Below are 14666 nucleotides of genomic sequence, written 5' to 3' on the forward strand. Positions count from 1 at the left end.
TTCTTTCCTTTGAAACCTTTCATCCAGTTTTACATTTGTAATTCAATATGTTCTTAAATCTCCTCTCTTATCTAAATTCAGTGTTCTGACATTTGTGGGTAAAGAACTACTCAATCAACAGCCTGGCATTTCGCTGATGTATCGCATTGACTGTGGCTGCAGCTTTTTACGCACACCATAATCTCTGCTTTTCTGAAAAGAAAAAAAAGAGGGAAAAAGGAAAGAAAAAGGTATTTGAGGAGTTCACACACCCTCAAATAACTATTTCTAGTCTCACCTGTACTCTCCCAAGCACATCACTAGAAGTCACAAAGATTCTTGTCAGTGTTTTACCCACAGGAGGAATCATAAAACATTCCCAGTCCTGCTTCATCCTCACCATGCACCCACATTAATTATTTCCCCTTCACTGCCTTAATTGCAGCCTGTAGATTTTCCTCATGAGAGGAAAGCAGCCTACATCTCACTTTCCTGAACACAAATGGTGACACTGGTGTTGCCTGATGCACGAGGCCAAACAACGTGGTCAAAATCTCTGTCTCTGTAGGGTTTCAGGGAGAATCTAAAGTGAATCAACGCCACCATTAAAGATAGATTTAAGTTTTCCTTAGGGATCCTTCATCTGTTCAAAGAACTTCATGCTTACAGAGAATATTTCACTTTGACGTAGAACTCTAAGATGGAAAGATGGCGTATCTACTACAATTTGCTGCAATACACAGTGTGATAAAGGGAGATATTAACTAAAAAGGAATTTTCCATTCCTATTTCCCATTCATTTATAACCTTCCTGCATTTCTCTGGATTAACATTAACATTTGCAGGATGTAATGATGATAAAATCTTGTCAGAGGTCAAAATATTTGATGGTTTGAAACTCTTAAAATATTCTGATGCAATTTTGCTGATATCTTTTAAAAAATCAAATAGACAAAGGGTTATTCCCCATTCACCTGTTAATGATATACTTTTGGAAGTACTTCGACATTGCCACAGTGTGATTTGTCAAGAACCACAGTTCCTTTAAGCAAGGGTTTCCCTGACTTGAAAGAGTTAAGAAATAAATAGTAAGTAGAGCTCTGTCATTTCAAGATCCATTTTGTCACCTCTGAGTGATTCTTCAAAACCAAACCCATTTTATCTTCAAGACAGATGATCAGCAGTGACAGTCTGGATCCTTGATGTTGTGGTAGTGCTACTTCACGGCCTTATCTGTTCACATACTCTCTTACATTGAATAGTTTATCATTTATAGCTGAAAAACTTCTGCATAAATTGCACAGTGGTTTTACAAGGCGCAGGAAGAACAGCAGTCTATGCTGGAAAATCCCAAACCTGTCATTGTTACATAAAGACTCCAGTCTTGAGGCTTCTGTGTCCTGACAATAGGATCTGGTGTGCTACCTGATTTCAGAGCACTGCCCAACATTTCATGAGAAGTCATTTCAAAGATATGAGTGTTATGCACTTTTTGTTTATCCAGTCATCAATGAACTTTCCCTTCTCTGGCACTTCTTTGCCTGTTGCAGCAAAGAACAGCCCCAGGGTAACACCACATTTCAACAGGCAGAGCCTCAGATGCCCAGTGAAGCAGTGCAGGTCACTTCCTTCAGGCCCTTTTTGCGTCTTGCTGCCCCCACATGGAGGATATTCTCAGTGTGAAAGCATAAATGCACCATTTTTTCATTAAACACACAAAAACAACAACAAAAAACTGGGAGTCCATGAGATTGAGCATGGGTATGTTCAGTATCCACTGGGCTATATACACACAAAGAGATTCCGTACTTCCATTGAAAGTCCAGCAGCATCAGTCAGGTGGCCAAGGGCCATACTGAATCAAACTGTGCAAGCCACGGGAGGCAGAGCTTTCAGTAATTAGTCTGTTTAGGGAAACAACAGTTACCCCAGAGCACTCTTAAGTCTGAGTGAAAATCTGTGTCTACTATGGAGACACAAGTCCAGCTTCCATCTTTCATATCTGTGCAAAAGCTCTGGCAGGGTTAGTACTGTTTCCTTCCATTTGCAGTCCCACCCCACAATCATAAGAAATGGAGATGTTAAGTGGATGAGACACGGAGATGTTTCTGTTGAATGGCCCACCTTTCTACCTTCTATTTTATTATCCTGATCAAACAAATGACAGCTGAAAGTCACTTTCCACATAGGTTAAAATGGACTCAAGGTACTCAAGAAGAGGCTTAGATTACATATTAGGAAGGTTTACTTCACAGACAGACTAGTCAAGCAGGCTGCCAAGGGAAAGCGTGGTAAATACATCCCAGGATGTATTTAAGAGACATGTGGATGTGACGTAAAGGATGTGGTTTAGTGGTAGGACTTGTCGGGTCAGGTTGATGGTTGAACTTGGTGATCTTGATGGTCCATTCCAACCTAAATAATTCTATGGCTCCATGATTTGCCTTTAAGCCCTTGTTCAGTTTTTCACAGCAGCTATGCTTGTAAGTTATGCTGTGGGTTTTTTCCTTTAATTTCAGGAGATTTACCTCAGAAACACTTCTCTTCCAGTTTCTTCACCACATTTACATCAGCAATCCATGTTACTTTTTAAGTCCTCTAAAGCATTTATGACTCCTGTGCCTGTTTTCACAGGCAAGTGCAAACACCACTGAGCCTGATGAATGCAAGCTTCAGCCTGGTCAAATATAAGCCAGCCATGTGGGAAACAGCAAAGAGTCTGGGCTGAAAACTAATTGCTTCCCAAAATATCTCCAAAGGGCTATCTGAGGTCTGTTTGCACTTGCAAGGAAAGCACTGCCCTCTATGTACAGCTGAAAGAACAGGCCACGTTGTCAGGACAAGCTCCAGCAGGGCCTTCCTCCCCTCAGGTGGCCACAGCTTGGGGCACACTGTGAGGGGAACACCAGTGGTAGCTATCTGATAAGTAACTCTTGTAAATTACAGTTATTCTTGAAGAAAAGCATTAAAAATATATTTCTTTTTTACTTTCATGTATAATCCGTAGGTTGACAACATACTGAACTTTCAGAGAATACACATGGCCATACGTTATGTAAAAATATACATGTCTGTTTTAAAATGTTCTGGTTTTTATGTGCATATGGAAACTGGGGACATTGAAACTGGGGAATATCTGAACCCCTGCATGCTATGTGTGCTCCACACCTGAAAGAACTACATGATGCTTATCATCAAACCTGTAATTGCCTCACACTGAGCAATAAAGCCTGCAGGTCAGGGCCATGGGGGCACTGACAGGCCCTGCAACCTCCTTTTGCCTGCCTTGAGGTTGACCACAGAAGTTGCTTCACCCTCTCCTCACCCCACAAGCACAATGTTCAAGACCAGAGCTGATATAGGGAAGCTGTAATTTTGGATCTGACACCCATATTCTGTGAGAGAGCTGAGAAAACCCTTATTTGGAACCTTCACTCTTTGTTTTGAGGGCTGCCTTTGAACTCAGGCCCCCATGCTAGGTCCTTGCCCAAGCTACATAAGGAAGGTTAGGAGCCAGGAATCCTCTAACTTCAGAGGGTGCTGATTCAGAACTTCAGATACATTTAGTATGGTGATTGAAGCACTTTACACTTCAACTGTGCAGGCCTCAGGGACATGCAGTTTTTGGGGACCTGCAATAATAAAGAAAGCCAGAACTGGTCTCCGTGCTTCTTAATCCAGGTCATAAACTTGGGCAGTCCTGAAGTGAGTAGGGCACTCATTTTACCTCTTCTGCTCAGGGACAAGTACCAGAGAGGAGAGTGGAGAGCTCAGGGTGACTGCAGGTTTATAGCAAGATGATAAATCCCTCTTCTTGTCAGACGCCATTCTTGTCTGAAAGCTCAGAAAGCTGGAGGTGGGAGAGGCTCATCACCTGTGGGAACTGAGCAGCCCTTACCAAGCAGTTTATGTCTTCGGGTAACTCCAGGCCAAGAACAATTCAGAAAGGTTACTTGCTAGGGAATTTATACATACTATTTAATTCAACAAACAAAAACCAGAGATTTCTTTTTATTGACATACAGACTGAAAAGATTCTTAATATATATCTCAGCAATTCCCAGATAAAGGACAAAAGCAGATAGGAACCCTCCAGCTGCAGTCTCACCATGGGAACATAGGCTGAACTGATAGCACAGCATGGCAGGATTCAACAGGAGATTTGAAAATGACTCGCTTTCTTTACAGACTTGTAGTATACAAAACATTTACTGCTTGAGGAACATTTTCAACTTCATGAGCAGAGAAGGAAAGTAGAGAGCAATACAATTCCTGCTGGCAATCCCTTGAAGAAAAAGGTATTTCCCAAAGGTTCAAGTATATCAGGACTTTTTTTTCCCATCTCTTCCCGGATTGTACAGAGTGTGTTACCATAATCTTTGACTGCTGTGGTGAATAACTTCCACTCAATACACAGATATGCCTGATAGGTATGCCAAAGCAATAATCATCTATGTAAATGCATACAAACTCATCTCCTACATCAGAACTATTACAATAGCTCCTGGTTTTAAAACATCTCTTTATGCTGACACCAACTCCCAGTCGCATCTCAATTCCTCAGTGATTCATTTCCTTGACGTATTTTAAGAGTAAGCATCTCTTCTTCAATTGGATGTTGTGTTGAGGGACATGGTTTAATGGGAGCTATTGGTAATAGGTGGATGGTTGGACTGGATGATCTTTTAGGTCTTTTCCAACTTTGGTGAGTGTATGATTGTATTATTCTATGATTTCCTGGAATCATTCAAGCCCAGGCTGGATGGGGCCTTGAGCAACCTGGTCTAGAGGGAGCTGTCCCCGCCTATAGCAGTGGGTTGGAACTAGGTGATCTTAAAGGTTCCTTCCAACCCAAACCATCCTATGACTGTGATCACTGCTGCATGTGTGATAAGGACCCTGATCCCTGTCAGAGCTGCTTCTCAGGACTTTCAGGGTCCCTTGCCCAGCTTGCCATCATCAGACATGGCCTGAAAAGCTCTTTTGGTCTTACAGCTGCCATGGCTCTCCCGCTGTACCACGTGCTCTCTTGGAACACCATGCAGGTTTCAGACCAGGAAGTTCTTCTGTACTGAAATCTAGGTGCCAGCATGGTAAGTCACAGAGAAAAGAACTAACCTTATTATTAACCTAAGTGAAAATGAATAAGAAAAAGCACACAAATATGAAGGATACAATAAATAAAAAATCACGTGTCAGGAAAGAAAAGATTTCTAGATGCAATAATTCTAAGGTCCTTCTTGCAGTTGAGTTTGTCCCGCACTTCTTTTGTGGGGAAAAAAAAACCAACAAACTGAATGCAGTTGTTGATGGAGTGCAGTTCTTCCTTGAGGAGCATTTGCACACATCCACTCTGGCTGGCAGATGCTGAGCTCCGTGGGCAAGGCACAGCTTCTGAAAACATTCTGATACAGCCAGATAAGGCTATTGGGGATGTTTTTTCATGTAAAACAAGAGATATGCTGTTTGTCCCCTGCAGAAAAAAAAAGCAAAATGAGAATGTTTGAAGATCTCACTGATCTCGGTTGCAAAAAACACTCCAGGTTTGTTCCTGCTCACCTTTTTAAGGTTCAGGTCAGCTGAAGCGGCTCAACCCAGTGCTTCTACGGCAGCACACTAACCTCCCTGGCAGCACTATAGCTTATAGGAGGAAGTCTCTCTCTCCAAGCTCATTTTCTTATGATTCATCAACACACAAAGCATGGAGGAATCCTGACTGATGTACCTAATGCTAGGCAGGATCAAGGGTCAGTCACAACAACACCACTCCTACAGCACCATTTGTGACTACTGCAGGCTCCAGGAGCAGTCAGTATAGTTGTCTCATATAACCAGAACACAGGAATACTCCCTATGCACTCCAACACCCCCAGCTCATGACAGGCAAAGGGCAATTCCTATCATTTGTTCTCCCTCTCTTTTCTGCATTGTTTTGCAGACCCCAGAGTGGCATTAAGTAAAAACAAAGAGACATTTCCTTACCAGTTGAGGTCTGAATGCCCATAGGTACTTCTAACATCGTCCCATGACACCTGAAGCAAGACACAGAAAGGTAAGGGTGGTAAAATCTCTTGAGATGGACATACTGTGATACCAGCACAACAGTCCTCATGGCAGCGATACAAGTGCTACTTCCAGGAACTACAAATACTTCAATTAAACAATTTGTTGCTCAAATTTTTTGAGGAAAATCTGTTCCTCTGCCTCTTCTGGAAAAAAATAAATGCATTAAACAGATCTAGAGTGCATAATGTAGGGTATACAGTCAATGGCTGCTTGTGGGAAATGCAATGCAGATCCTGAGGTCCTGAGCTGAAGCCATCTTGACCTCAGCTCTGAGTACACTGTAGAAGAGGATGCACAAAGCTCTGCAGCCTCATTTTTCTCTCCTAGTTCTCTTTAATTAGCAGTCGGTCAGACTAAGTGAGATCTAGAGGAGCGTCTGGAAAGCTACTAAAGAAATGTGGATTTGTCTCCTTACCTGTTCAACAATAGAATCGTTGAAGCTATACCATTTGCACTCAGTGAGACTTCGAATGTAGGCACAGTAATGTCCACAGCTAGTTGATCCTGAATGAGCGACAACAGCAAAAAGCTCATACTGCCAGGCAGCCTGTAAAGAGGAACTTGCAGTAAGGTGATTTTCATTTACCACTGCTGAAGACAAGCAGCAACCAGGACAGCAAGAAAGTGCATTTCATAAGGGAAAAAACATTTCTTATCAAATTCAAGCTAAAAGCGGAGGAAAATCTGCCTTTTTAACACAGGGCATCAGGATTATCTCACCTTTTCATTGTCATATGCTTGGTACTGCTGTTCTGTCAAGACTGCACTGAAATCAAGGTCTTGCGGGAATGGCAGACGGTTGTTAATTTTGTGGATGTAGGCTGATCTTCCAAAGCAGAAGCGCTTTAGGTGTATGGTCAGAGTCTGTGGCAGGTGGACTAGCTTCACACTCTGGAAAGGAATAAATAATGAAATTTAGAATCAAGGAGCAAACCCAGGGGAGCTGGGGTGGAAACGGCTACTGCCAGACAGTGAATGGAACATAGTAGCCCATCTACACAGAGCTGTGATGATCTGGTTTCTCAACTTCAGCTTGATCAGCACTGAGCCTTGTGTGTCTCATTGGCTGCTTCATTTCTCATCTGCTTTCCTAACCCCAGGTTGGTGGCACTCCCATAACTAACCTGTGGACTGAAAATTATGGTATTTAAGACTGTCTAGGCAACCAAATCAGCCATAGCATAAAATCCAGATGGTGCAGCATGCTGCCTTTGTTGGTAGTACTGCTGCTGCCATGGCTGCCACCAAGACATGTATTATGCCCTGCAGCCTAGGAGGATGGACAAATCCTGAAGACGTCATGGAAAGTCCCCTCCAAACCTTGGGCTGAGGCACTCTTCCCTTAAACACCTCTCTCTTCAACGCACTTGCTTCTGTGTAAAACAGCTAATTCATCTGCTGGCAGAGACCAGTACTGTAAACACATAGAGCCCAACAGAGAGGAGGAAAGAAAAGAAATCACCGTACACTCTCCTGCTCTTAAAGCTATGTGCAGCACCAGTAACATACTCTTGTCTACCACTAGGTGACTTATTAAAAGCCATGAAAGCATTCTTTTGTCACCGGAGCTACGTTCACAGCAGGGATCTTGCCATATGGCTTTTACCTACATGACACTGCTATACCAACACAGCCTCAAGCTGTTGATCTCTTCAACTGGTATGGTTGAGTTCTTTCTCTGTTTTTCCCAGTTCTAAAAGGAGTTCTGTGTATAAGAGTCATACAGGGAAATACTTCTGCTTACCTGCTGGAAAGGTGTTTTCTTTCCACAGTGTTCACAGAAACACATGTTGTGACCAGTCAACTCTTCTGGGTGGAAAAAGCACTGCAGGCACTCCTCCTAAGAAGACAGACCAGTTTTTCTTTCATCTTATTTCCTTCCTTCAAGCTAGATTTTTATTTCTACTTTGCTTCACAGGCTGCATGTAGACAACAAAGCTACAGAAGGCGAATTTTAATCCAAAGGAAAACATTAGTTTTCTGTCCTTTACCATGAACGGAAGAGTGAAATCAAGTGTTGCTACTCAGTTTGGATTGTTCTGGGTTTTTTTAGTGTTTAGAAAGGTTTTGCCTGCCTTGCTTTCATCCATAAGTGATGCAGTTACAAAATGTGATGTGTTCAGCAACCTGTAGACTAAGCACCAAGTCTCAATGTAAAACATGCTCGTCAAAGTGACATTAATGCACTCATTTTTTTAGCCAAATAAACAGAGGAAGGGTTTGGTCATTTCAGCACATATACGTATAGTATAGAATAAGTGTGAGTAACAAATAACTCCGCGTCTTTCAAACAGGGCACATATTACATAATATATCCCTTTTCCTATCACAGCCCTGAGATTTCATCAATTTCTCCCCTTGCAATGGGTGAAAAGTGAGACTGGATTCCAGATCCAGCCCTTACCTATCATGCATTCCAATGCAATATCATACCTCTGACACGCAGCCTAGCATAGGATCACCCCTATTGTGTTGCTTGTCTTTGATAGTGCAGTACTATGGCAAATTTTTCTATGAAGAGACAATTCCTAATATATCTCCTCTTCCTTGGCTCTGGGTGTAATTACACTATTTGAAAAAGTTAAGTACTGCATGGAACAAAAAAGCTGTCGATATGTGAAGGTATTTTACACCATCCCAAAGCCTCAATGATTTTGAAGAAGGTTCCATTATCCTGGAACAGCACAAAGCAATCAGAATAAGGTTCAATTGTCCACTGACACCTGAAACATCCACTTTCTATTTGCAACAGCCACCATCACTTCTACATCTGGATATCAAACAGCAGTACTGTTTTAATAGTAAAAGAACACTGCACTGGATGAATGCAGGGGAATCTTCTTTCTATCACTGAACTTACCAGAGTCTTCAGCATGTAAGATTCAGAATCAAGTAATGGGACTGGAAGGGTTAACATGCTGCTGTTCCTTGTTGTTTCAGAAGAGCATATCTGACAGGCCAGGTGCTCCTGCACGCTGATGGTGTACAGATCACTCAGCTTTCCAACCTGGAGGAGGTAAAAATGGCCAAAACAAGGTTTGTGAAGAACACAACTGAGGTATTTCCCTCTGTGGGTGGGAAGGGACATGATACTTCATCAAGTGTTGGTACTTCAAGGCTTGAACCCTGATCCCCTGATCTGATGTTGACTTCTGTGGACTGGACAGTTCTCATCATATAAAGGAGAACAGCTCCTTCCCCTCACTCCCTAACAGAGGTGAAAGACATCTCCTATAAAAGGACAGCTAAATGTCTGCTTTAAATGCAATTTATTGTTCTGCTCGGAATAGTAACAGGAATCTGTCCTGTATGTGAGCAGAACTATGGTACTGATTTTGAGGAACAGACCCTTTTTTTCTTACTTTACACCATTCTCTTTGGAGGAACTGTCACATACATACCAAGAGTTACCATTAATGAAATGTACATGGCTGACGTCAAAGAATGAAGGAACTGGGTAAAGACATGTCAATTAATGCTCACAGAAATTTGGGAAGTAAAGACATGCAAGTTAACTAAATTTGGTGTTGCTAAAAGATCAGCCTTATCATTTATTAATAGAGTCTCCTGTTAGAAAGGAGAACCTGGCATGCTCTAAATGTAGGAGCAATAGAAGTGTGATTAAAACTGATGAAGTCCATGAGATCAAGATTGTCTACATTTAAATATGAGAGAGAATACTTAGATGGGAGATAACTCCAAGAATTGCATTTAGGATAACTGACAATGAATGGGATTCTTCTTGGAGAAACAGAAAAACGCACATATGGCAAAGGCCAAGGAGCCTGTTGTTCACTTCATTGATCATCCTTACCAGCTCTGGGTTTCTTATCTGCTTCTTTAACAAGTTCCAAAGAGTCAAAAAGAGTTGGGCAGCATCACACTGTACAAACACTGGACAAACAGAAAACACAAACTTAATCAGTATTACCAACAGTGCTAAGCTTGCTTTCCACAGATGGCAAAGGAAGATCTGTTCTTCCACATTAGAACCTGTGTTCTCTTCCATTGCCACCTTCTACCAGGGACAGAGCTTAGTCTGGAGACAAGTTACAGTGTCTTCATATGACTTGAGCAAACAGTGGGAAAAGATGGGAGGGCTTGATTACCCCATTGAACTACCCATTGCAAGAGGAACATCTCTGTCAAAGAACAGAACCTAGCATATGCCTATAACCTACCAGAGGATAAGCCTGATTGATGCCTTGCATAGCCCTTTCACCCTGTCCAGTATCAACAGCTGAGCCTTCTAGCAGGCTGATCACCTTCGCATCCTTTAGACACCAGCAAAGTAAGTCAGAAGTAAGATGCAGCACCTCACTCATGACAGGGAGGTAGCTATAAAGGGCACTGCATCATCATGTACCTACTTCTTGCATTTCTGAATCTCTGAATGAGATGCCAATGTCTGCACTGCTTTCTAGTGCTTGATAACATTCCCAGCCTGCAGGCAGAGGTGAGCATGAGAAAGTGGCTGCTTACTTTCCACTCTGTGTCCTAGAAGACAGATAGCAAGCTCTCTGGGAGAAACTGCTTTCTGCTTTCCACACTGCATCTTCTCCAGCAGCAAAAGCATTTGGTATGGGACATTGTTCCTCTTTTGTGTACCATACACTGGCACTGAGATCCTGTAAAAAGAAGTAAAATGAATGGTAACCAAGCAGCACAAAGGAGGAATATTAGATATCAAGCCTGAAGGAGCAGAGGTAGATGGCACAGATAGCAATTCAAGAGGAAACACATGGGTATGTTTTCAGCAAAGTAAGGAAAGATGGGAAGCAAACACCTGCACTAGCTCAGCCCACGATGCAAAATGACAGTTCTAAAGCAAAGCTACAATTTTAAGTTCAATCCTGCAATGTCTCAATGTGCAAACATTGCTTGAGAGATGACTAACAAGTCAGAAAACCACAACTCTTGCCTCTGTAGACCCTAAGGCCCTGGGCTAAGTAAGGGGCACAACAAGGTAGAGATTTTTCTGAGTGAGCTGTAAGTATGGAGCACTTCTTAATAAGTCAGTCCTTCAAATGTATGTTCCATATAAAAAAGAACTAGAGACAGCAGGGCAACAACAGAACTATCTCAGGTAGTTGAAGCAGGCAGTACCTTCGCAGTATCTTTGTGAAGTGTATGTTCATGAAGAACACTTGGAGCAGAGAGTTCAGACAGCAGGTCTGTCCAATGTTGTACAGTCCAACAGCTCCTGTAGGCACAGGAAAAGAGGAAGTGAGTCCAAAGACAGGTGACAAGAAAAGAAAGTGAGAACCATTTAACAGATAGTGAGCTCATCTTTGTACATATTCAGCAATTCAGTGCACAGCTTCAGTATCTTGCTCAGACCTGAGAGAGGCCCTAAAGGAAGAAACAAAGCCCAAGGACAGAGAATGGAACCGAAGGCATCAGAGACAGCAAATATGTGTGCAAAGAAAAAACAAAACTCAATTACTGTTTTTTAAGTCTGCGACACCGAAGACCGATGGTGGCCTCCAGTCTTCGCTCTTCGGCCCCCTGTCCTCTTTATAATCTTCTTCTGCCTTCATGGTTTCACTTGGTGATATCTCTAGTTTCTTCTTGCTTTCTTGATGCCCACCTCTTTGGCCCATCAATAGTATTGTACGTACAATCACAGGAGGACTGCAGAAGGACATAGAAAGATCAGAAAGATCGGGAACACTCACAAACACACAATTTGTCTTTCTGTTTCATATTTTCACGATGAGAATGATGCAATGTCAATAAAACTGGTTTGATTACCGCAGCAGTGATTGGTAGGTTTAAAATACTATGGGTGTGGCAACTGGCCAGTATATCAGCGAGGTAAAAGACACGGAGCTTGTTGGCAACTACACATCCTGACTTCCCTCTGTGACTAAATAAATGATCCCCCAGTTACACAAAAACAGCTCCACCTAACCAAGGGAATTCTGCACACACCTACCTGTCCACCAGTCGGTGAATAACATTATCGTTCAACCATCAGATGTTGCAGAACTCCTCTGTTCAGTAAAAGAAACACCTGAGTATTAAGAGGAGAAAATCTCACCTTCTCTAATTTTTTGAGCTGATATGCATTTATGTTCTGGTTGGGTTACCTACATCGTTTTTAAGCGCACCAACCACAGCCCTACTCTGGCACTCTGTATTTCAACTGTCGAAGGCACTTCAGCATCTAAATATCACTTTCAGTTCACGCTTCTTCAAGTGATCACAAAGGAACTGTTTAAGCAAGAGAACAATTACAATGCCTTGAGTTTGAATGAACCATTACTCTAACAAACCCTTATGATTCAGGAACTGACACTGTAAGTAAAACTAGAAACAATCACTGAACTAAAAAGAAATTAAAATCAGGTGTGCATCTTGGTGTGCAGTGGAAACTAGCGGGTTTATTTGTTGTATATCAGCAAGAGTGTGAGTAATGCCGTCAGCCAGCGGGAATGTAGGAGGAGACAGAAAGGAGGGAAAATAATTAGCAGAGTATAGGGAACAGCAGCTGTGGGTGTGCTGGACATGAGGAGAACTTGCAAGACACAGCTTTTGGTAAGTTTAAGGGTGGGATGAATAAGCAAGTTCAGAGCTAGGAAGTTTTGGGAGGCTTGAGAAATAGGTGGAAGGACACAAGTGCAGGAAGGAGCAGAGATCTACAGTGATGGAAGGATCTGGGACTGTGGTTTAATGTAACTCTCTCACAGGCACCCAGGCTTGGGAGCAAGGACAAGACCTGAACTTCTTAACCATTGCATGGAACTGCCTTGTCTCAGATATAAAAAATACAGTATTCCTAAGATTTGCACATGATCTTCCTTTTCCTGTATAAATGTGTAAGAAATCTGGTGCATGGATAGAGGACCTGGGGAGCAGACTCCCCTCTTAACCCTGATTTCTCTCCTCTTACTGTAGGGACGGGGTCCCTGTTTCCCTGCCAGATGAGGAGCATGACTCAGTACCGCACTTGGCTTACATGAGCCAAGTGACCACGCTAACTCCAGGCAGACGGAAGGCAGCAGCCATGTCTGCTTCTACCTTTCACTCATCATCTGCAAGCCCTCTTGCCCAACCTCTCAGTCAGCTTAGAGTCAGTGCTTTCACTCACTCTGCAGCACAGCCTATCTGTCCCATCAGGATACAGGTCATCCATGACAAATCCCCATGGCCCCTTTATACCTCTGTACCACAGCCCTCTCAGCCCCAACATCCCTGTGGTCTTGCTGCCCCTTGGACACCCAAGCCCTCTCTACCAGAGGGTGGCCTCTGTCCCTGGTCACCAGTCACCCTTCCCACCATCATAATTCCTTTATCATGGGGTACAGGCTGCTAAGGGGGCAGACGGTGGCTCCAGGAGATAATGGCCACCCCAAGGAGCTGATCTAGTGGCCGCTAACCCTGCCTACAGCAGGGTGCTGGAGCTTGATGATCTTTCAGGTGCCCTCCAACCTGTCATGGTTTTATGATTTTGGGCTATTAGTATTCCACATCATAACATCATGTCATGCACTGGGAGATCAAGAGTTAACAACCATTGACAACCACTCTAGGATTCTATGGGGGCCTTGAGGAGATGATGGTGGCTCTGAAGTAGAGCTGAAGGGCTCAGAGATGGACTTGAGCCCTTCTTTGCACTTCTCTCAATGAGACTGAAATGAGACTTCACGCTCCCCTGTTGAACAACGTTTGTTCAGCTCCCTTTTTTTCTTTCCCTTTATATATATATACATACATATATATTTGTTCATTAGAGGATATTTCTGCCGAACCAGACAAAACCAAACATTCCAGCCGCTACAAACACCAACTATTTGCACCCCTTCGACTTCACCCCCACCAATTAGCACAGTAAAGACTTTGCAGCCAAGAAGACCCCGACACACCGCGCATGGGATAGCTCTACTGGCACCCGACGGCTGCGGCTCTCCGTAGCGACAAGCACTCGGAAAGGTTTCCTACCGGTTCCTGCAGGACCTCGAGAGCTCAGAGTCACGGCCAACCTTCAGCTTTCCCCCGGAGCCTTATACAGCATTAGCGGGCCAGGAAGGCGCATCACCCGCTCACCCGCAGCGCGGTGGGCACCTCGGTCCCGCGGGCAGCGCTGGGGAAGCGGCAGCCGCTGCGGCGCTGCCTTAAAGAGTGCCGCCCTCCTTCCTACTGCGTCAGAGGGCTCCGAGCAGAGCCTGCAAGGCCGCCGAGTTTTCATTTCCCGTTTAGCTCTGCCCCCAGACAGAAAGTGAAACTGAGCTCCGGCTCAGCCCATCAGGTGCCGCTCGTTTCTCCCTGCTCGCCGCCAGGAGCGGGCGGGGCTTACAAATAGGTTTTTGTTCGGTCCAGCATCTGTTCCTTTTAGCTACAAAAGCAACCAGAAAGACAAACTCTTACGAACCCCCACAGCAACCTACTTGTTTAAAATAATCCCAAATAATTTACTCACTTAACTTATTTACTTGCTTAAACTTAACGCATGTTGCAACCTCAAAGTGTAACCAGTTCCGTTCTTAAGTGAGCCAGGGTCCCTAGAAGGGTATGGGTGAATGGCAGTGCAAAGATAAACAAAATTACTGAGCCACAGAGTAGCTCCAGCTCCAGCCCATGCTGGATAATGCCCGGCCACAGCCTGTCTGATTGCATCC

General features: G+C 43.5%; 1 protein-coding gene across 3 annotated transcripts; it reads right to left on the bottom strand.

The window, feature by feature from the left end:
- Positions 1 to 3956: 3956 nt before the first annotated feature.
- Positions 3957 to 14251, bottom strand: USP18 (ubiquitin specific peptidase 18). Of its 3 annotated transcripts, XM_015864883.3 has the most exons (12): positions 13990 to 14227; positions 11984 to 12041; positions 11492 to 11679; positions 11152 to 11248; positions 10528 to 10673; positions 9860 to 9939; positions 8906 to 9052; positions 7790 to 7885; positions 6766 to 6936; positions 6461 to 6592; positions 5962 to 6011; positions 3957 to 5452 (listed from the first exon to the last, which is right to left on the bottom strand). In XM_015864883.3, exons 3-12 carry the CDS (start codon positions 11646 to 11648, stop codon positions 5404 to 5406), a joined length of 1125 nt encoding a protein of 374 aa, XP_015720369.2. In that variant the 5' UTR covers positions 11649 to 11679; positions 11984 to 12041; positions 13990 to 14227; the 3' UTR covers positions 3957 to 5403. The 3 variants fall into 3 exon arrangements, with proteins under 3 accessions (XP_015720369.2, XP_015720361.2, XP_085376829.1); XM_015864875.3 differs by lacking the exon at positions 11984 to 12041 and having other exon boundaries at positions 13990 to 14251; XM_085520703.1 differs by lacking the exons at positions 11492 to 11679; positions 11984 to 12041 and having other exon boundaries at positions 13990 to 14098.
- Between the last annotated feature and the right edge of the window lie 415 nt (positions 14252 to 14666).

Source organism: Coturnix japonica, chromosome 1 (assembly GCF_054131305.1).
Source record: "Coturnix japonica strain WE chromosome 1, WE-NBRP24, whole genome shotgun sequence".
In the NCBI taxonomy this organism is placed as follows: domain Eukaryota; kingdom Metazoa; phylum Chordata; class Aves; order Galliformes; family Phasianidae; genus Coturnix; species Coturnix japonica.